At 51.2% G+C, this 23,098-nt stretch overlaps 1 protein-coding gene across 1 annotated transcript; it reads right to left on the minus strand.

Moving 5' to 3' along the window:
- Positions 1 to 11,478: 11,478 nt before the first annotated feature.
- On the minus strand, positions 11,479 to 12,630 carry CD1H11orf96 (chromosome D1 C11orf96 homolog). The gene has a single exon (XM_086677636.1). The coding sequence runs from the start codon at positions 12,433 to 12,435 to the stop codon at positions 12,064 to 12,066; it is 372 nt and encodes a 123-aa protein (XP_086533762.1). The 5' UTR covers positions 12,436 to 12,630; the 3' UTR covers positions 11,479 to 12,063.
- Between the last annotated feature and the right edge of the window lie 10,468 nt (positions 12,631 to 23,098).

A 23,098-nucleotide genomic window follows, 5' to 3' on the forward strand; every position in this document is an offset into this window, starting at 1 on the left:
AGCCCCACCAATACTCAAGGGCAAACACTCATGGGATATAAGGAAAAAAAGTGTCAGCCAAAGGATTTGCCATGCCATTAAGCTGTCCCTCAAGTATAAAAGCTACAAACAAACATTGTTAGACATGCAAGAACTCAGGGAGTAATGTGTGCACGGACCCTTCTTGAGAAAACTACCAGAGAACCAATTTAGATCACCAAGAGGTGACTGGGGAACCCACAGCAAAAGGAGGGCCAGTAGAAAGTGCTGAAGATACTAAAATGTAGAGCAAAGACAAAAGGAGATGTGGACATCTGAGTGTAAATTTGTACAGGCTGGGATCATGTAAACACATCTAATACAAAGTGAGAGGGGAAAGTAGAAAGAAGACGACACAAGAGAACGTCCCTAGACAGCCCTGTCTGTCTGTGGTAGTTAGGAGTTAAAGAACACCATCGAAAGCTGAGAAATAAAACAATAGAAGTATATTTAATATAGCATATTTAATAATACAAAGTTAAACATGTGTAGAGCTCATTTTGCATCGTGTTGAAGAAAGGGATGGGGGGGATGGGAAAACATGTGCCAATTTTTCATTGCTCGTTCCTGGACGTTATTAGAGACTGCCTAGTCAAGTAGGGAACTGAGGTCGCTATACAATGTTATAATTATAACGGTAAACACGAGAAAAATAGAAGCCTTCCTACATAAGAATCTTCATTGCTCTGGCTAGGACTTTCAGCGCAATGTTGAATGGAAGTGGCGGGAGGAGGCACTCCTTACCCTGATCTCAGGGTAAACTTCCATTCTAGACCATTAGGTATGGTGTTAGCTGTGGGTTTTCCATAAATGTCTCATATCGTGTTGAGGAAGTTCCTTTTATTCCTAGTTGCTAAGTGTTCTTAGCATGAAAATACGTAGGATTGGTTGAACCACCCTTGCATTCCTGAGATATATTTCATTTGGTCATGGTGTATAATTCTTTCAATATGCTGCTGGATTCTGTTTGCTAGCATTTTGTTGAGGATTTTTGCATCTATATTCATAAGGGATACTGGTATGTAGTCTTCTTTTCTCATGGTTTCTTTGTCTGGCTTTGGTAGCAAAGTAATACAGGCCTCATCAAATGAGTTAGGAAGTGTTCTTTTGTCTTCTAATTTTTGGAAGATTTTGAGCAGTATTGGTGTTAACTCTTTAAATGTTTGGTAGAATTCACCAGTGAAGCCATCTGGCCTGAGACTTTTCTTTGTTGGACAGTTTCTGATTAGTGATTCAATCTCTTTATTTGTTATAGGTCTGTATTTAACTAATTTTAAATATATATATATATATATATATGTATATATATATATTTCTTCAGATTAAATCTCAAAATAAAATCCAACTCTCCATGGTGTGCAAGAGACATACCTAATACAAACTCAAGAGGCTGAAACTGAAAGACAAGCAAAGGCAAACCAGGCAAATAAAAAATAATAATGATTAGCAGAAGTCATGATTTAAGTAGCCAGCAGGTGCAATTCAGTCTAAAGAGAATTAAGCACAGTGAAAAGCAGCTGTTATGTGCCACTCAAATGCAGCTATAACTATGAATATCTGTGCAGCAGACAAGCCAGTAGCTACATTCACCAGAATTAATCACAGCGCGGCAAGGAAAATCAGAGCACGTGAGTAGCAGGAGATTTGAACTCATCTCTCACGGCGGATCAATGGACCAAAGAGCAAGGGTAGTGTGATAAGTAAGAGAGCTCTGCTGTAATACAAAAGACCTACAGCACGGTACCCAAGAGAAGAAGGAACTTGATTTTCTCTCCTGGAACAGTCCAGGATGGTAAATAGCTCTGCTCATGCAGTGGTTCAGGGACCCAAGTTCCTTCCCAGCTGTGGCTCCATCATCCCCGAAGATGATGCCACCTTTTGCTTGCTGGACGCTAACCACCACTATGGACCCAGTTTGATCCTAGCAGGAGGAAGGCGAGATTATAGAGCTAGTACACCCATAATCTCAGGCCTGGGTTCTGAAGCGGCAAATATTACTCGCACTCACGTTTTATTGGAGAAAATTTGTCACTGGACAAAACTAAATCCAAGGAATGAGGTGGGCTGGGAGTGACCTAGCCTCATGCCTAGGACAGAGGATGGAACGGCCCTTAGGGCATCACTACCAATGTATGGCCACTAAACACCTGAGTGTGCTCATTCCCTCACGGGTGGGACACACTCAACCTGTCTCCATGAGGGACACTCAAAGTTACTGTACCTTTGAGTGATGCACAGACCTCTCTGCCGGGTTCAGATGTGGTTCCTTGTGGTCTAATGACCTGTAGGCTAAAAGACAATTCATTTGTTCCACCGACCTGACCAATAGACAAGAGTGAAGCAGAGAAAAATAAGACTGCAATACATACTGGCTACAGAAGACAGAGCACGGGCAATACACAGTAGTCCTGGGCAGGAACTGTGATGACCCTGCCCTGGGAGTGGAAGTGCAAGCCGCTCTGGTTTTGTCCTCTGGAAGATTCTCCCTTGTCTTCCATCCTCATCGGAAGTGGGTGTCAGAAAATACGTCTTCCGTGGGGTTGTTTTGGGGACTAAACAATTATGGACTTTTAAAAAAATATTTATTTATTTTTGAAGGTGGGGGAAGGGCAGAGAGAGAGGGCGTGAGAGAGAATCTCAAGCAGGCTCCACACCATCCGCACAGAGCCCAACATGGGGTTCAAACCCACAAACTGTGAGATCATGACTTGAGCCGAAACCAAGAGTCCAACGCTTAAGTGACTGAGCTACACAGGCGCCTCAACAATTATGGACTTTTGTGATTTCTTTGGAAAAACAATTCCCTGGATGATTTATTAGGGATCAGAGTTTATTTGCTTCCTGTCCCGTTCCTGAGCCACTCCCATCCTCCCCCACCCCCACTGCTGGAACACGTTTGGGGTGGGAAGCTGATGTCCCCACCCCAGTCAGGAGAATGGGACATTTTTCTGGGTCCGATTAGTGGAGAACACCCTCTCACTCTGCTGCGGGTTGAGAGTGAGGCCTCGCTGATACGAAGAGACCCAGCAGGAATGCAACGGTTTAAGGAAGACAGGAGTTCCTTTCTCTCTCAGCTAACGGTCCTTCTTGAGTCTACATTTCACCTCCATAGGCAGCTCAGTGTCATGAGGTTCCCAGGCCTTATGCTCATGCGTGGTCAACGGTGGCTTGCAGGCATGCCCACATTCTTCTGGGAAGAACAAGAGGGCCATGCCCACAGTCCGAAAGCCTAGGCCTAGCATGGTATGCATTGCTTGTCTGCTTATTCCAGAAAACTTGGGCACGTGGCCACACTCATTGCAAAGGAGGACAAGAGACAAATCTCTTGTCCTCCTTTGCAATGAGTGTGTTCCCGCAATAGAACACACTGCCCCCTTTCCAAGGAGGTCAATTCCAAACTCCATCTGGCTACACTCCAGGTCAAAGTGCGGTTTATCTTGGAGAAGGGAAGTCCTCTCCAGAGCCACATATGGTTCCTCATGGCCCAGGGAGATGTAAACTGCAAGATAGCTCCCCTGTCCCCCAACTACCACCCCAGCTGCCCCCTCCCCACACACCCAAATACAGTGGTGGACAGGAATGGGGAAACCACAATAAAAACTCCCACGTGGAGGCACCTGGGTGGCTCAGTCGGTTAAGCGTCTGACTTTGGCTCAGGTCATGATCTCAGGGTTTGTGGGTTTGAGCCCCACGTTAGGCTCTGTCCTGACAGCTCAGAGCAAGGAGGCTGCTTCAGATTCTGTGTCTCCCCCTCTCTCTGTTCCTCCCCTGTTCACACTTTCTCTCTCTCTCTCTCTCTCTCGCAAAAATAAATAAACATTAAAAAAAAAACCTTCCATGTAGACAAAGGAAGAGAAACACTCAAAAGTCATTAGTCCATACATGAAGATGCTCAATATCACTCATCATCAGGGGAATGCAAATTAAAAATCAAAAATCAAAATCACATCTGTCAGAATGGCTAAAATCAAAACACAAGAAACAGTAAGTATTGGCAAGGATATGGAGTAAAAGGAACCCTCTCGCACTGCTGGTGGGAATGCAAACTGCTGCAGCCAATGTGGAAAACAGTATGGAGGTTCCCTAAAAAATTAAAAATAGAACTACCCTAGGATCCAGTAATTGCACTACTGAACATTTACTTAAAAAATGCAAAAACACTAATTCAAAGGGATACACATATCCCTACCTTTATAGCAGCATTATTTACAATAGCCAAGATAAGGAAGCAGTCCTAGTGTCCATCAACTGATGAACGGATAAAGGAGAGGTGGTACATATAGACAATGGAATATTACTCAGTCGTAAAAAAAGAATGAAATCTGGCCATTTGCAAGAAAATGGAGAGAGCTAGAAAGTATAATGCTAAGTGAAATAAGTCAGTCAGAGAAAGACAAATACCATATGATTTCACTCATATGTGCAATTTAAGAAACAAAACAAGCAAAGGAAAAAGAAAGAGAGAGAAACCAAGAAACAGACTCTTTTTTTTTTTAATGTTTATTCTTTTTTCGAGAAACAGAGTGTGAGAGGGGAAGGGGCAGAGAGAGGGAGACACCGAATCCAAAGCAGGCTCCAGGCTCTGAGCTGTCAGCACAGATCCTGACGCGGGGCTCGAACCCACAAACCGTGAGATCGTGACCTGAGCCGAAGTCGGACGCTTAACTGACTGAGCCACCCAGGCGCCCCAAGAAACAGACTCTTAACTATAGAGGAACACACTGGTGGTTACAGAGAGGAGGTGGGGGGATGAGTGAAATAGGTGATGGGGTTAAGGAGTGCACTTGTGATGATCCCCGGGTGATGTATGGAATTGCTGAATCACTACATTGTATGCTTGAATCCAACATAACACTGTATGTTAACTATACTGGAATTAAAATTTAAAAAAAGAAGTCACTGGTTCACTGCAAATTGTTTTGACAACTGGTGAGGACTTGCTCTGACAGATGAAGCTAATCTGGTCAACCCAGTTCTGGAAAATTCTCCTTTTCCCATCATCCTCTGTGGCCACTTCTGAAGAGAGGGTTAAAAGGTCTGACATCCTTGGGGCTCAAACAATCCTAATCACCAGTCAAATCCTACTTTCCTTGGCAATTTCCTCAAAAGATTTCTGGTCTAGGTGCTTCTAGCTAGTTCCAGGTGCCAATAACCACACCCCAAGATGTTTTCTCAGCAGTGTTCTGAAGGCTGCTTTATTACTTTGTTTCCTGCTCTGCCCCAGCTCTCTTTCATTTGGGCTACACAGGGGGATTCTAAAACAATAAGTCTGAGTGGGAAGACAATACCCTTAACCTAACCTCGCTTCAGGGCTGGATCCTGTTCTGGGGCTCCTGGGTAGTGTTCCAGAAAGACTCTGAGCTACAACAACTTATCTCCTTTTATGAAGGTTACAGAGGGTGGTGGATTTCACCTCTCAGGCACCACGTTTTTAGATACTCTCTATTCCTTTCCAGTTCTCCTGTGTCTTTCTCTCTTTCTTTCTTTCTTTCTTTCTTTCTTTCTTTCTTTCTTTCTTTCTTTCTTTTTCTTTCTTTCTATGTTTATTTTTGAAGGAGAGAGAGACAGAGTGTGAGGGGGGAAGGGACAGAGACAGAGGGAGACACAGAATCCTAAGCAGGCTCCAGGCTCTGAGCTGTCAGCACAGAGCCCGACGCGGGGCTCGAACTCACGGGCTATAAGATCATGATCTGAGCTGAAGTCGGACGCTTAACCGACTGAGCCACCCAGGTGCCCCTCTCACGTCTTTCTTTAATAATTTGCTGAAAGCCACAAAGAACAACAACCAACATCTACTAATGTTCCACTCCTTTCCAACCACCTTCTCTAGAGCTGTGGGCTCAGCCAATATATGTCCAAAGCATCATAAAAACTATTTTATCAGATGCTTTCCCAAGGTATAACAAGAGTCTCCAACTTTCCAGCGTGCAATACCTGTGCCCTTCCCACCTGCAGCAAAACCATGAGGTCAATGACTCATATTTTAGGGCTTCTGTTAAAACAGTAATAAAAAACTGCCAGTAATGTTTTGTTTTGTTTTGTTTTGTTTTTTTTATTCAGGGTAAGGGAAGGCTGCTATAATAATGAGATCCAATAATCATTTAGTGGCTCAAAGAAGAGAGAAATGTGTTTCTTTCACACGTAATAGTCTATGATGACCATTCCAGATTGGCAGGCTGTTGGTTTCCACAAGGTCATCCAGGAGCCTGGGGTGTTTCTCTGCCATCCTGTAGGCCATCGGCCTTGGCAGCTTGATCACCACTGGGTTACAGACACATCCATGTCCCTACTTGTGGGAAGGGGAAGGGAAGGCACGGGGGTGGTAGAAGAATACGTCTTAAGGCCAAGGCCTGGGAGAAACACACTTCTGCTCCCAATATATGCCATTGGCAGAAACGGAATCACATGGAGAGACCTATGTGCACGAGCGTCTGGGACAAGGAGTTTGGCCGTCTGTCCTGGAGGAAGGGGAAAATCAGTATTGGTGGACACTTAGCAGTCTCTGCCAGGGGCCTGGGAGTTGAATGGGCAGGTGGTCATTATGAGTCACGTGGCCTTAAGTATAAGCTGAGAGGACATTTGTCTCTGTGGGAGGCCCTGGCCCTCCTGCCCCGGGCACAGGCCACAACATGCCCATTGCCAATCCAGAACACTGGGCCAGCAGACCACCATGACACACGTTTGCTTGGGAAATTTGGCCATATCTAAAATGTACTCTACACTACTCTCTAAAATGATGCCCACCATCCTGTGCCAGTAGGTGCCTGAGAGACGCATGGCAGCCTCAGGAACCTGCTGGGGGATGGAAGGGTGTGCTAGCCTGGGGGTCTCCAAGAAGCAGACATCAAGGTGTGAGATTGAGTGTGCAATGATGTCATTAGGAGACACGCATGTGTGAAATGGACTGGAGAGGGAGACAGAGAAGGCCTGGGGGAGTCAGCAGGGCAGGCAGAGGACGTATGGAAAGGTAACTGTGGCCATCTAAGAAAGCCTCAGTAGAGCCACTGGGAAATCATTGAGCCAAAGTCGGCCAACAAAGAGATCGTGTCTGCTGGGAACCATTCTGCCCCAGTGCCCAGGTGCACACGGTCATTGGTGGGGAGCCGCTCGTGGGGGGCATGGGATGGATTTCAAAGCCAGGGCTGCCCTGCACAGGTCATTTACACCCCCCTGTCATAGGATGTCTGACAAGGCCCATTCTCATGGCTGCCACAGGGGAGTGGGGGCTACAGAAAGAACTAGGATTCACATTCTAGTCAGAGCACAACATTTAAAAATTCTGGAATGAAAAAAACCATATATGAACATACACACACACACATATCTATCTATCTATCTATCTATCTATCTATCTATCTATCTATCTATCCTGGATTGAAACCATGCTCACCACTGATAAGCTGTGTGGCATTGGGCAAGAAACTTAATTCCTCTGATCCTTATTAGTTTCCTCATCTGTAACATGCCTGGGAAATGTTATCAGCATGAGAGTAGAGAACCCACAGGAGATGCTCACTAAATGGTGGCCTTTATCCCCTCCCCATTTGCCCAGAGCTCAGCGGATCTAGGGGCTATTCCACATGCACTCCCTGAGGGAGGAATCCCAAGTCCCGATGCTGACCTTGATTCCCTGGGACAGAAGACAGCCCTTCCCTCCAAACCCCATACCGAGTGGGCCCAGAGTTAGCACGGAGTGGGCTGCAGAGGCCAAGCTGGCTTATAAACCAATCCAAGAAGCACTCTGATAGATATCTCCCCCAAGGCCAAAGAGAAATATCTAGAAGAGACTGAGGGCCAGGGCTGGGATGGCCACTTGTTACCTCCTCGGGGCTCTGGCTTGTTTGAAAACTCATCCCTCAGGCTAGGACTGTGGGCTGAGGCCCAGGTGGGGAAGGGAAGGAAGGAGGCGGCTCCTTGGACAGGCCTGTAAATCCCTGCGGCAGACGGCAGGCACATGCCTGCTCTACAGGTCCGGAAAGGCCCCCGCTCTCTGGTTTCTCTCCTTCAGTGCCCGCTCTCCAGAGCACTTTCTCTCTTGCCTTCCCTCCCTCCTACTCTCTGTGGCGCCCCTCTCCTGCTTTCTTCTCTCTCTCCAGTGGTGGCTCTGATTCTTCTCCATCTCTTGACACCTTCGGGGTCCTGAGTTTGTACCTCTCTGTACGTCCCCCTCTCTCTGGGTCTCTGAGTTTCCCTGTCTCCCCCAGGGGCCTCATTCCTGTTTCTCATGCTCTCTTGTTCCCTCAGCCCTGGTTCTCTCCCTCTCTTTCCTCCTCTTCCACCCTTTGGCCTCCCAGCCCAGCCACTTCCTTGGAGCTGTGTGCTGCCTTGGAATGCCTTCAAGGCACAAGGAGCAGCTGAGCTCCCGAAGTTCTATAGGGACCTTGGAATCGGACCCCTATCTCCCATCTGCCCTCTTTCTTCCTCTGTGCAGGGTAGACATGTTCAGAACGAGACAGTGCCCCCAGTGCAGCCCAGGGGCCACGGCACCCCAGACCCAGCCTGCTCCCTCTAATAACACAGCATCCAACCTCCCCCTCCCTCACCCACCCCTCTCTGTATCACTGCCTCTTCCAAACTTCTCTCTATATTCAACCCTTAGAACTCACTGCTAGTTACAGGCAATACTAAGAAACTGGGACAAACAGGACATCATTTTTATACCAGAGTGAGAAATTGGCTTAATTAAATGTGGAGTATCTATTCAACAGAACTTTATAAAAACTATGATGTAAACCCATATATACTTATATTATTATTATTATTATTATTATTATTATTATTATTATTTTAATTTAGGGTTTAAAGCATTTTTAAAATTTGTTTTTATTTTTTAGAGAGGGAGAGAGAGTGTGAGCCAGTGGGGGAGAGGGACAGAGGGAGGGAGAGAAGGAGAAAGAGAGAGAGAGAGAGAGAGAGAGAGAATCTCAAGCAGGCTCCACACTCAGCATGGAGCCCCACACCAGGGGCTAGATCTCAAGACTGTGGGATCATGACCTGAGCCAAAATCAAGTCAGTGGCTCAACCAAGCCACTGAGGCACCACATATATACATACTGATATTAAATACAAATCCAGGTAAGCCAAAAGCAGATTTAAAATAGTATTTAGGGGGCACCTGGGTGACTCAGCTGGGTAAGCGTCCAACTTGGACTCAGGTCATGATCTCATGGTTGGTGGGTTTGAGCCCCCTGCCAGGCTCTGTGCTGACAGCTCAGAGCCTGAAGCCTGCTTGGGACTCTGCGTCTCCCTTTCTCTCTGCCCCTCCCCGGCTCACGCTGGCTCTTTCTCTCTCTCTCTCTCAAAAACAAATAAACATTAACAAAAATAGTATTTAGGACATAAACTCATTTTGTAGAAGAAAATACACATGCATAATGTCCAAAATAACATATTTATTTCAGGGTGGTGGCAGTGGCTTGTTTTGTATTGTAACGAACAAATAAAATGAACCAGGATTTAGGCAAGATGGGTGCCAATCTTCCTCACCGCCTCTTCATTGATTTTAACCCAACAAATATTTCTGAAGAGCAGAGACTAGGGCGATCCGATATGCAACAGATCCTACAACAGCCCCACACATTGACCAGGGTGACCCAAGGAGACCCTTCAGGTAGGTCTTCAGCTCAGGCAGGGGTTGAAGGCGAACAGAAGAGGCTCCCTGTGGCAAAGTTACTGGAGCTGCCTAGCTAGGATCTCAAGCCTGAAGGGTATGAACCGCACCCAGGAAGGCTTGGGGCACTCACCACTGGAAGAGCAAAACAGGACCTACTGCTAAACACCTAAGATAAGATGGGGGAGGAGGATGAGGACACAGAATAGGGTCCCGTGTGGGTGTGGGTCTAAGCTTCAGCCACCCTCCCCCCACCCCAAGGAGCTCAAACCAGCTTAGCCATGACAGCTGCAGCGACTGGAATAAAAGCCTGGCTACCTCCCCAGGTTGAGGCCTTTGAAGTTAAGGAACCCCACCACAGTGAAACTGTGGCTGAGGACTGCAATAGGCCATGTGTTCCCATGGGTCAGGCACCTCCAAAGACCCCAGCCCCCAACGTCTTGAGCAGGCTTCCTCCCTCTGAGCCAGATGGGAGGGCATTCTTCCAGGCCCTTTGGGTTCTATTTTTGTTTGTTTCATTTCCTCTTTTCTTTTCTTTTCTTCTCTTTTCTTCTCTTTTCTTTTCTTTTCCTCCCTCCCTCTCCCCCCCTCCCCCCTCCCCCCCCCCTTCCTCCCTTCCTCTCTCATTTTCTGCAGAGTCCAATGCTAGGGAGAGGTACGCACTTCAAATGCCCTGCGGGGCCCGAGCTGAGCATCAGCCCCCACCACCAGAGGGACCCCGAGCACAGAAACTGGCAATCTCCAGAGAGAGGGGTAGGAACAGCACTCAAACTCTGCGTGTCTCTGAACTACTCTGCCTAGGGTTTGGCCATGGTGGGTCAGCTCTGAAGTAATCCTGGAGGGGTTGACTGGGTGGGGGCCCCAAGCGTGGGGGCCTGCTCTTCTCAACTCAATGTTGTTTATTACACAGTTCGCCACCTACTGCCAGGTCATAGTGTTATATGCTGCTAACCCAGAGGGTTTAGGGTGTACACAGAAGCGCAGGGCAGCTGCTGGAGAGCACTGGAAAGGGACTCAGTGTGATAGAAAGAGCACCGGACGCGAAGTCCAGACAGAGGACTGCGACGCCACGACTTTCCATGTGACCTCTCCCTCTCCGCTGAGTTTGTTTTCTCATCTGTAGACAGAGAGGGTGCGGTGGTACCCAAGCGCCCTTCAGACTCGGACCAAAGCCATGCCCCACCCTCCTTGAGGAACGCTGAAGAGGGCATAGGAGGCTGGAGAAAGGGCCCAAGGAACCGAAACGGCCGCGGTTGGCTGGGACAGTGCTGGGGTGCCCGGCACTTCGCTGAATCAGCGCGGGGGACGCGAGGCCTCCCCTGGGCGCTCTCGCCCAGCCCCGGCGTTACGCGCAGCACTCTTGTCGGTCCCACCACCCAAATATCCCAGCCTAGGTCTCCCACTGATGGCTCGGGCATGTCCCCCCCCCCCCCCCCCCCCCCGTCGCCCGGAAGGGGAACCGAGTGAGTGGGGTCTCCTTCGGTGAATGCGGGCCGATGACCCTGCCCCCGGCCTCGCTGAGTGGTCAACTTCACCAAGGAAGGTTCTCTCTGTCCTCACAGCGCTGACCTTCGCCGAGCCAGCGGCTACACTCCATCCCGGACGCCGGCGACCGAGAACAGACCAGGGAGGCAGCAGCGCTCTGGGCCAGGTGTGGATCGACTTGGGGAGGCGGGTAACGGCCCGAGGCACCGTGGGCGAGACCTCGTTCCGGCGACTGAAGCTTGTGGGGCTACCTCCACCGGGGATCCCTGCCCCCCCTCCCATTCCAGCCACATCCTTCTCCCACCTCCCCCAGTCTTGGGAGCCTGGTCCCCGAAGGTTCAAGAAGTCAAGAGCCTGGAGAAATGCACTGTGCAAATATATTGACTTTATTTGTCTCCGTTCCGGAGCCTCACAGACATATCCAAGTAAAAAGATCGTTAAATAAACGCCGTCAGCCATCGCAATGCAAAAATAAATATCCATCCTCCGGCCGCAGCAGCAGCTGCGCTGCGCCCCAAGTCCCATCGGCCGCGCCTAACAATTATAAAAGTGTTCAGCGAGAGTGTGTTGGCGTGAGTGTGAACGGGTGTGCGCTGGGGGGCACGGTGGAGCGGCGTGCAAAATCGGAGTTGCAAACCATCGGACAAGGGCGTGGAGCGGCCCTCCGGGAAGCCCTGGCGACCCGGGGTCGACTCAGCGCGGGCGCGCCTCCCGCACACACTCACAGCAGAGTCCGTACTGGGAAGAGTTAAAAAATAAACATTTACAAGGGCAAAGAAAGCAGCCCCCCTCCCCGGCACCCCCGCGTGCTCGGGCCCCGGACGAGCGCAGCGCGGGGCGCACCGAGCAGTTCGCGGCCGCGCGAGAGGTCCCGGTCCTCGCGGGTTCCCGGAGTGCGGGGCGCCGGTCCTCTGGGGCTTCGTTCTCGGTCCCCGGGCGGGCGGCGCCCCTCACAGGGCCGAGTCGGAGTCGCTGGAGTCCAGGCTGTTCCTCAGTTTGCAGCTGCTGAGCTGCTCCCTCTGCAGCGACAGGCTCTGCGTGCTGCGGCGCAGGCACTCCAGGCTCTGCAGGAACGACTTCTTGGCCTTTTCCTCCTCCATGGGGGACACCCCTTCCTCCTCCACCTCCTGGATCTCGTCGAAGGTCACCGGCTGCGTCTTGAAGCGGGACTGGCGCGGCCGCCGCAGCCGGCCCTTGCCCTTGGACAGCTTGGCGGGCCGCACGGGCTGCGGGAACTCGTCCGCCAGGCACACGAAGTGCGGCATCACCGCCTGGTAGCTGGAGCAGATGCCCATCAGCTCGCCGGGCTTGGCGGCCGCCATGGCGCCGCCCGCGTCTCCGGGGCCGGGCGGCGGGGCGCCGGGGCTCTCGGGGGGCGGCCGCTGCGCCGGGGCCCCCCGGGAGGCAGCAGCCTGGGGCTCGCCGGGCGGGGGATCCAAATCTGCTGCGGGGTGGCGGCGGCCCTCGCGGGCCCGGGTCAGCGTTCCTCGGGAGGGCGGGCGGGCGGGCCCGTCGGGGGGCGCGGGGCTCGGTGCGCGCTGCTGGGCTGCGCTCCCGGGCGCTCGCCGCCGCGGCTGTCACCGTCTGCCCCGCGGCGGCCCGGCCCGCCGCTTATATAGCCCGCTCCTGCCCACACGGCCGCGAGCTCGGATGACAGCGAATGCCATTTAAAGCGTGCGCGCCCCGCGCCCTTCCGCCTGACGTCGCCCCGCCGCTCTGGGAAAGTAACGGCCCTTTCCCCGGCGCCGCCCGCCCCCAGCCAACCCGGCTCCGGAAGGCAGGCCCCGCCCGCGGGGTTCCGGGAGCATCCGAGGCCCCGGGAGCACGCGGCTGGGCGGGGTGGCCGGAGAGCAGGCAGGAGCCCTCGGATCGGCCCCGCTGGGCTGCCACTGGCCGTCCCGGGATCCCCAAGTTCGTGCCGACAGTGGTGGCCGCGGCGGCGCAGGTGCCCATCCCCCTCTGTGATCCCAAACGCACACACTCAGAGACGCTAATGATTCCGCCGCGGGTTCTGTGTTGGGCGCATGGTGGAGGCAGTTCCCAGCCCTCCTCGCAGCTGGGAGAGAGCCGGGCGCGGGGAGCGCCCGGGCGCCAGGTTCCCCAGAACTGAGTTCGGAGAACGGGTTGGGTTTCTTCTCTGGATCCTTGCCACCCCCTCCCCAGACAGACACAAATGCATACACACACAAACACGCAGGGAGGCATTCACGTAGAAAAGTACACCCTGATGATCCCATTCCAGTTCTTCCCTTCCCTAGCTGTCTTCTGTCTCCTCACAACCCCACCCCCAAGTCCCTCGGGCACCAGCCCCCTATTCATGCTCAGAAGAATGACACTTGCATAGGCACTAATAACAGCGATAATAACTACAATCTGGAGAGCTTCACTCCAAGCCAGCCAGTGAGCTTCGTTTTATATATATTATCCTATTTAATCTTCATAATAGCCCTGTGCGGTAATTGGTATTCTCCCAACTTTACATATGAGATAGTGGAGGCACAGAGAGGGTAAGTAACTGGTCCTCTAGTAACTGATGGAACCAGGCAGCACGGACTGCACAGTCCATACTAATACAGACCCTTGCTAAAGGAGAGTACCCACCTGTGCCCCCTAGGGCTTCTGAGAGCAAGTCCCCTAGTTTTCCTGACTCCCAAGAAGAAACTGAGCACTGCCCCAGACTACATGGGCCTCAAGTATGGCAGGCACAGAGCAGAGCTCCCCATCACCATCTTCCCCACAGGCGCCCAGCAAGGCTCACAGGGCCGCTGGGAAAGGAGGGAATCCATGGCTTTGGTCTCCATTCCTTCTACAGCCATTCAACAAAGATTCACTAAAGACCTCCTGTGTACCAGCTCAGGATAGTCCGTGTCCTCACGAAAGTTACATTCCAGTGGGAGGGACAGACAATAAACACCTCAACCGGAACATGTATTTGGGTGGTGTGATAGGGACGCAGATGGAGAAATGTGCAGAAGGGGTGGCCAGGAAAGGCTTCTCAGAGTGGGTGATATTTAAGGTGACCCTAAGGGACAATAATAACACTGCTAATATGCTTAATATGTGCCGTGCTCTGAGTACTTTTTACGCATTAACACATTTAATGTGTTTAAGTATTGTATTTAATCCTCTCAACAACCTTGGATAACAAGCACTTTTCTTATTGCCATTTACAGATAGAAAAACTTACCCAAGGTCACGCAGCTAGTAAGCAGCAGATTTGAGATTCAAACTCAGGTGACTTAGCTCCTAAGCCTTCACTCCTATCTTACACGGAAGCCCTTTGCCCTGTGGCATACGAAGAAGGAACCAGAGTGTGACCAAGTGAGAGGAGAGCGTTTCAGGCAAAGGGAACCCTAGTGCAAAGGCACTAACTAGGGCAGGAAAGAGCTTGGCTTATTCAGGGAACAGTGAGAAAGCCCCGTGTGGCTAAAGCAGAGTGGGTGAGGGCAATGAGAAGGGATGGTCACAGAAGGCCTGGACAGCCATGTTAAGGTTAAGGAGACAACATTTTATTCTTTTTTTTTTTTTTTTTTTTTTTTTTTTTAAACAGCATTTTATTCTAAGGGTAATGGTAAGGCACTGAAGAGTTTGGGGCAGGCAAGCTACATACTCCATGTTTTTCTTTTAATTTCATGTTTATTTGTTTTTAAGGGAGAGAGAGACAGAGTGTGAGTGGGGGAAGGACAGAGAGACAGGGAGACACAGAATCCCAAGCAGGCTCCAGGGTCTGAGCTGCCAGCACAGAGCCCGACACGGGGCTCGAACCCACAAACCGCAAGATCATGACCTGAGCCAAAGTCGGACGCTCAACCGACTGAGCCACCCAGGCGCCCCTCCAATTCATGTTATTAAAAGCTCATTCTGGCTGCCATGTAAAGTGTGGACTGGAGAGGGGTGGGGAAGAAGCAGGGAGCCCACTTACAAGATTGTTACATCACCCCCAGATACAGACACCGAAGACATGGATTGGGTGAAGACAGTGGACATGTAGGGAACCGGTCAGATTGGGGATTTGTCTGAGGAGAGGATGAGAGTACTTGCTGATGGATTAGATGGGACAGTGGGAGGGATCAAGGTTGACTTTAATGGATTTGGCCTGAGCAATGCTCATATCAGAACTGTATTATGTGAGAGAAAAGTCAATTTATATAATCTTAAGGCCACTATATCTGGGATTTGCTTTTAACAGCAACTTAGCAGTATTCTCTAATACAGAAACTAGTAACAGGAATGCAAAGCTGCCGTGTGTGAAAACCCTAAAATACGTGGCACTGGCTCAGCCAACAGGTGGTAAGCAATACGGAAACAATTAGTGAGGATGGAACGTTGGTGACCCTTCTTACACTATGACAAAACATTTATTGAAAACATTACCTGTGCTAATTTGGAAGATGGACCACATGCCTGCTGAGCCTGTATTTCTAGAAAAATAGTTGGAAAGAGCTAAAAACATTGGCACATGTTGGCTGCCCAGTGATGCTTTGAGCAAGATGCTACAGGAAAGAGATGGGCTCATTTGCGAGAAGAGATGAACAGAGGAGGAAATAATACAGAAAACTGCTGTTGTCAGGGTTGGAAAAACCAGCTGTTGTTGTCCAAGGAACAGGAGATCAGACTGTTGTGGCTTGCAGCCTCTCTTAAAGCCTGTCTGTTAGGCCGAACGCTAGGCCCGGCAAAGGGATCAGCCCTGTAGCGAAGTATTACGTTAGCACTGTTGCCTTGTCATTCAAGTCTATTACTTCAGATGCCCTTAGGATAACTTTCATTTAAAATGAGAAAGAGATGAGTTGGGCAAGGCAGACAGACTTAATAACTCTGACAAGAAAGGAGCTCTAAGGTGTGGTTGCTGGCCCATGGAACTGACTAGAAGCAGACAGACGTCCTAAGTTTTTGAAGGAATTATTATTACCAACAAAGTTGCAAGGCTGGACTTCAAAAGCCCTTGATTGTTACAGCACAGATATGTGCTCAAAGAAAACAGACTTTCAATACTGTCCGGTGGTAGTGAAGAGTAATAAACAAGAATGAACTTGCTAGGGGCAAAGCCAAGGATCAGGGAGACACCGGACATGGGTATTGCCCCAGAGAACCTCCTCCACCACCAAGACAGGGAAGTGCTCACATTTCTAGAAGGGACTGTGGCAGAGACTGCTAGCTGTCCACCCGGCTGGGTCACATTTCCCAGCTTCCCTTCCAGCTGAGGCGGGGCCAAGTGTCTAAACTCTCAAGTGTGGAATGTGAGCAGAAGTCAACTTCTGCCCCAATTTGCGTAAGAGGAGAATCCTGCCCCGCGCTTCCATGTTTTTCCGCACACAGACTGGAAGACTAATCACCAGACAGACCCTGGATGCTTCGTGTTAGTCTAGATCCCTAATGACCCTGTCAGGCACAGCTATCTACCAACCTGAAACACTTCCCTTGGAGCTATTATATGAGAAAGCAGTCAACTGAATATTTTTAAACTTCTCTAATTTCAGGTCTCTATTATATCGACTCAGCATTGTCTTAACCAAGACAGCCATTAGACATCCAAGTGGAGAGGTCAAGCGGGACACTGGGAGAACTCAGGGGAGAGGTGAGGGATGGAGGGGACAATTTGGGAGTCTTCAGGGGACAGATGGGAAAGTGTGGGAAAGCCCACTTTTCAGAGAAAGAAGGGTTGGGACCGGTCAAGGGTTCGGAGAAGCAATGTCCAGCAGTGTAAAAGGGAAACCAGGAGAACATGTCAAAATGCAAGAGAAGGATGTTTCTAGAAGGAGGGAGAAGATTACAATGGGAGTCCAGAGACAGGTCCTAGCCTGGCTCTACCTGAACTTCCTGTGTGGCCTTGGGCAAGCCACTGTGTGCTCTGCACTGCAGAGGCCTCAGCTCAAAGCTGCCTCGTCAGAGCAGCCTTCCCTGGCCACCCTATTTAAGGTTGTCCCTCAGTCACTCTACACCACTAACTAAAAGGCCTTCTCATTTGTTTGTCCCCCTCATCAGCATGGTCTGCCTTCCCCGCTGGACTAGACTGCCAGTCTCTGTCTTTCCCCAGCAGCCAGGCCAGTGCTCCAGGTTCCTCCTGAGTGGACCACCACCCTGTTCCTCTTTTCCTCATGACCTCTGCTCCCACGGCTCCTGGCAATCAGCAAGGGGGCAACGTCATCTCCACCAGGGCTTCTTCCCAACACACACACAGTTCCTCCAGACCCCAAATTCCCATGCCAGGGACTGGGGTACCCTAGGTCACTCCTCTCAGCTTCCCTGGATGGAAGACTCCCCTAGCCCCAGCCCCAGGGAGGTTAAAGTAGGAAAGGAGGCCTGTGCTTCACAGCAATGGTCCCAGGTTAACAACGACATCAGCCCTCTTTGCCTCCACTCTGTCTGGAAGTCTGGCTTTGGGCCCTGCTCACAGGGGGCTTCCAGGAAGAGAAAGGAGGGTGGAGAGATGGTCCTCCCCCCAAGGATGGAATCTGGGCTCCCACATGACCTAGATTCCTCTGTTCTACCACTGAAACCCTGCCTCCCCCATCCACCGCTCTCTACCTCTCAGGATGTCTTGAGGACCAACCCCAGGCCTCGGTGGCCTTTTCAGATGTTCTGTGTCCTTCTAGATCCATAGGAGTCAGCCAAGGGCCACTGTCAGGTCAGGAGAACACAAAACTAGATACTAACCCCACTCTGCCCTGAGCTCATTCTGTGACCTTGAGCAGGTCACACTCTCTGAGACGCCTTTATTTGCACCTCGACGCATAAGCAACGCTGCTGGGAGTCCACAATTAGTGTATGGAAAGCACCTAGCACAGTGCCCACCCATCCTGTCTTTAAGCATGAAATACAAGTTGCTTTTGTTTTCATTATCTCATACTCAAACCTCCCCAGCCCCCAACATGATTGAGAAGAGGAGGGAAAGGCACCAAGGAGCTCCTGCTCCAGAGGGCATGTGAGGGTTTGAGTGACTTATGCTCTCTGCCTGACTCACAATGTCAAGGGGAAAGCCAGACAGAGCAATGGCAAGCTCTATGTAACTAAGCAATGTCTCCACTGTCAGGTGTTACTGCCAGTGCCCAAAGGTGGCCCTAGGGTGTTATCTGGGGATATCGACCTCTTTCAACAGAACCTCCACCCCCTATCTACCTTCCTCCAATGGTGCATGGGGTGCACGGGGTGAGAGAACCAGTGAGAACTGCATGTGTGAAGGAGGGGTGTGCAGATCTGGGGGTCCTGGAGGCCTGTCCAGGAATCAGGGCCTGGGGTCTGTTGCCCTCTGGGCCTTGCTGAGTTTGCTGGGTCAGTGTTGGCTTTCCAGGACAATCTAAATTGCCTCCCCCTGGCTCAGTGGGGCAGAGGGTAGTCATTAAAGGGGATGAAGGATGGTTCCTCTTCTTGGTAGACCTGTAGACCTGGGATTACAGAGGGACATAGAAATGTCACCTGTTGAACATTTACAGATGTGTAATTTACAGAACGTGTCTGGCATTCTGCCAATGGTGCTTTGCAAGAGCCTTACCTAAATCATGCCCATGGCGTCCTTTAAGGGGGAGCCTAGTTATCATCCCCATTTTACAGATGAGGACTCAGGGTGCTTTGTAGCTTGCCAGGGTCCCGCTCAGTGCTAAGTCGGGTCGACTCAAAGTCGGGTCTGCCTGACCTAGAAATCAGTGCTCATCATTTGGACCACTGCATCTCACTGTCCCCCTGATGTGATGTGAGCAGCACTGGACCAGTCAGACGCGTGGGATGTGGTATCAGCTCCATCACCCATGTACTGTGGCCTTGAACCAGTTGCTTCCCACCTCCCACCTTAATTTCCCTATCTGTGAAGTGAGGAAGCAGACTCATTGACGGGGGGCCCGTCCAGTTGTGACATTTTAGAATCCTCCAGGGGATCAGGGATGAGGTGACCCATTCAGAAGAAGGAGATGCTTCCTCTTGAGCCAGAGAGTGGCAAACGGCCCAGGCTAAGGCTGCGGGGGAAGGCTCTCTTCCATGGTGGGGGTTGCTGGGGGAGCAGATGGGGCAGGAAGATGGTAGCAGACGGGGGAGGGGCTTCTGCCACCACCTCCTCCACCATCCCCGCCCACACTTTGGCTTTTGGGCAGAGCCCGGGTTTAAAAAAAGCAACCACCAGTTCTTCAGCTATTAACAGGGCTTTGTTTCCAAGGGAGCCTGCAGTACCCCAGCCCGGGTCAGATGGGAGCAGGGATGCCAAGTCTGGCTGGGGATGCAGAGAGGCAGAGCAAAGCGGAAAGAACCAGCTTGGGGCAGTTCTGTTCACAGATGCTCCTCTGCTTCCTGGGGTTCAGGGGACAAGAGGGTCAGGCCCCTTCCTGTGACTGGTTTGCCACCCTGGCACAGACCGATTGCCAGCTAGAAGCCTCGGTCAGGTGGCTCTCCCCCTACACTCACACAGAAGTCTGCCCAGAGTTGATCTCAGTCCTCCAAGGGCTGAATGAGGTGATATTATTCCAGATGTTGCTGTTTGGGTCAATCTGCACTATGGGTGTATTCGGCCCAGCCACTCTGTGTGTGTGTGTGTGTGTGTGTGTGTGTGTGTACAAACGTGTGTGTGTGTGCATCCAGGTGTGGGTAGGTGGGGGAAGGGTCAACAAAAACACAACCTCTGTGGCAGGGCCTTTCTTGCCTCCTGACCCCACCCCTCACCTCTAGCTAGTGCCCATTCTGCCCCCCAGCAAGACTTCCATACAAAGCCTGTGACTTCAGCATCCTACCAACTGCTTCTGCCTCACTCAGAATTAGCACTTCGTCTGGTACGAGTGTGAGCATAAAAGTGTTTTGATAATTTTGCTGGAGGGTTGCCATGACAATCCCCAGCGAGCTCCAAGAGGGGGTGTCAGTGTGCACGGGAGGGAGGGAGGGAGAGAGGGAGAGAAAGAGAGCCCGAGAGACACAGAGAGGGAGAGACAGAGAGAGCAGGGAGAGGATCCAGGGAGACCCCCCAGTGAGATCCCCAAGTCAGACCTTCAGCCTTCAGCACCCACACCCCAGTGGCCCCATTCATGCCACAATGAGCTCACGATCTAAATCTGGGCCTCACTGTAGACAGTGCAATGGGATACCAGCTGCCGGCAGGCAGGCTGCCAGAGCTGGCATGGCAGGGCTGGTCCCACTGGTCCCACCGCGGGAGGCACCCCGGCACCCTCCACTCCCAGGATGAGCCCCCGGGAATAGCAGGCTGGAGTGGAGGCAGGAAGACACTGCCTCAGGGACTCAGAGCCCAGGGAAGTCTCCCAAGAATCATGGCCAGCCTGTGGGCCTGGCTCTGCTGGTATGGGTAATGGGAGCACACTTCCCTGCCAGGGCCTGCTTCCTGGCACAGCTTGCACGGTCCAGAGTCTGTGGCTCTTTCTCGTGTGCTTTCTCGAAGGCCTGAGCGTCCCTCTCCAAGGACCACTGGTCTGAGAACCACTACATGGGTAAGGATGAAATCCCACACAATCTGTGGCCCTTTAGCTTTGCAGAGCAGTTTTTCCCTCCCTGTGGCTAAGGCAGGGATATTTCTGCTATCTCTTGAGATGAGGTCATAGAGACCCAGAAAGGGGCGGGAACTAGACCAAGTGCACATAGCAAGTAGCAACGTGGAGGCAGAGTCAGGACGGAACCCAGTCCTGGACTTTACCTAGCCTCACTGTCCTCAGGGAAGACAGGTTTTCTGGAATGGGTCTCTTTGGCATTATCCCTTCACATATGGACTGGGAAACTGAGGCCCAGAGACATCCCCAGCTAGTAAGCATAAAGCCAGAGCTTGCAGCCTCAGATCCTAGGAAGTTTCACTGCTTCTAGTGAACCACGAGCCAGCCCCATGCACTGTCTAAAATAAGCCTCAGGGACTCACTTATGTTCCAAGGTTAAAGTGCCAGCCTCTGCCTTGGAAGGAGAGTCTTCTGGTTATTGCCAAAACAGAGCAGAGGGCAGCGGGAGCTGGCCAGGAACACAGAGGCAAGGAGGTCAGAGGTTCTCCCAGGCACCATCAAGTCCCAGCTGCATAAGGAAGTCTTGCGAAGGGCCTCCCATCCTCTGCTATTGGAGCCGTGCAGCCTTGGGCAAGTCAGTTTGGCTGTCGGAGCCCCAGTTTCTGTAGCTATCGAGAGCCAAGGTGCACAGGAGCCCTCAAAGGAACTGCTTTCCAAGCTCTGGGAACTGCAGTCTCAGATGACAGAGGTATCCTGATGCCTGTCTCCAGCCTGGCTTAAAGCTACTTTTCAATTATTTACCAGCATGGAGGGAGGGGGTGGGCACCAAGAAGAAAGTGCTGTGGGCTCTGAAGACACCCTGCAAAGATGACTTTCCTGCAGCCTTGGTAATAGGCAACAGCATGCAAATAAGCTAACAGCTTCTCAAGACTTCTCAAAACTACCCTCGTTCTGGTATTTGCTAGCAAGTTCTTCTCACTACTCTGTGATAGTAGAAGCCTCGTGCCTGCCCCATCCTTCTCCCTGACAAAACTAGATGATTTATTAAAACACACTGAGGTTAAACTAGCCCTGTAGGAGGGTGAATTTTTAAACAGATTCCAAGAAATCAGTGTTGAAAAGATGCCCTTCCGTGTAATGGGTTTTGAGCCTGGCCTTGAGACAGGGCACACCATCAGCCTTGTAAACAGCTGCTGGCCCATTCTGGGGGCCCAGAGAGTCTGTTGTCCTCAAGCCCTGCCTATCTTCTTCTTCAGACACTGCCTCAGGCTTCCCAGTGGACACGAGATGCCTGCGGGGCGCCAGTCTCTTTGCATACTTTGGACATGTCACAAACACAAAGCACATTGAACCTATCACTGCAGCCTCATGCTTATCCTCTGAGATAGGTGTTATTATCTCCAAGCTTCAGATGAGGCAACAGGCTCAGAGATGTTCAGGAACTTTCCCAAGGCCACACAGCCAGGCAGAGATAGAGCTGGGATTTGCTCCCAGGTCTATCAGTTGCTAAAGCTCTTCTCATCTATCAGTCATTCCCATGACAGTGGCTCCTGAACGTGACCAGGGAGGGGCTCAGTGGGAGGAGGGCCAGGGTGAAGAGGGTTGGGCCCAGAGAAGAGCCTGGTACTCTAACTGGGACAGGCTCTACTCCCCAACATTTGGTGTCCTGTGGGCCAAGCAGTAGAGCTGGGTGGGGGAAGGAGGGGAGGGTGGGTGACATCCAAACCCCCTCCTTTCCTGTGGAGATGCAGAAGGCCTGGGAGCCCCTCCCCACTCACGATGCCCCAGCATGTGAGACAGAGCGGCGGTGCACAGGCAGACAGCGGATGAGCCAGGACCTCACGTGGTGAACTCAGGTGGGAGGCGCCCAGAGCAGTACACTCCAGCACCACAGCCTCACGACGACGCCTGCAAAGATGACTTTCCTGCATCTCTTGATGACGCCAGTCAAGAGTCTCTGGCACCCGAGACTTGAAACCACTATTCGCAGATACAGAGAAGAAAACCACAAAGGCTCGGCTGATGAGGGTCGTGAGGCCAGAGGAAATGGAACAGAACTGCAGGCTGCCAGAGGAGAAAGGAATCTTCCAGATGAACTGGGGCAGTGTTTTGAGACCAAGAGGCGTGACTCATTGGTGGGCCATGCCAACAGCTAGAGGGCCATGACCAGTATTTAAAAAAAATTTTTTTTAATGTTTTTACTTACTTATTTATTTATTTATTTATTTATTTATTTAATTTATTTAATTTATTTTTTAAAGTTTATTTTTGACACAGAGAGCAAGCGAGCGTGAGCTAGGGAGGGGCAGAGAGAGAGGGAGACACAGAATCTGAAGCAGGCTCCAAACTCCGAGCTGTCAGCACAGAGCCTGATGCGGGGCTTGCACTCACGAGACATGAGATCATGACCTGGGCTGCAGTTGGACGCTTAACCAACCAACTGAGCCACACAGGCACCCCTGTTTTTATTTATTTTTGAGAGACAGAGAGAGAAAGAGGCAGACATAGAATCCAAAGCAGGCTCCCAGGCTCCAAGCTGTCAGCACAGAGCCCAATGCGGGGCTCAAACCCA

This window comes from Puma concolor, chromosome D1 (genome assembly GCF_028749965.1).
Source record: "Puma concolor isolate L17-30 chromosome D1, mPumCon1.1.hap2, whole genome shotgun sequence".
Taxonomy (NCBI): domain Eukaryota; kingdom Metazoa; phylum Chordata; class Mammalia; order Carnivora; family Felidae; genus Puma; species Puma concolor.

What these genes read in the sequence shown, in the direction of transcription:
- CD1H11orf96 (XM_086677636.1), bottom strand. Translation starts at nt 12,435, where the DNA reads ATGGCGGCCGCCAAGCCCGGCGAGCTGATGGGCATCTGCTCCAGCTAC.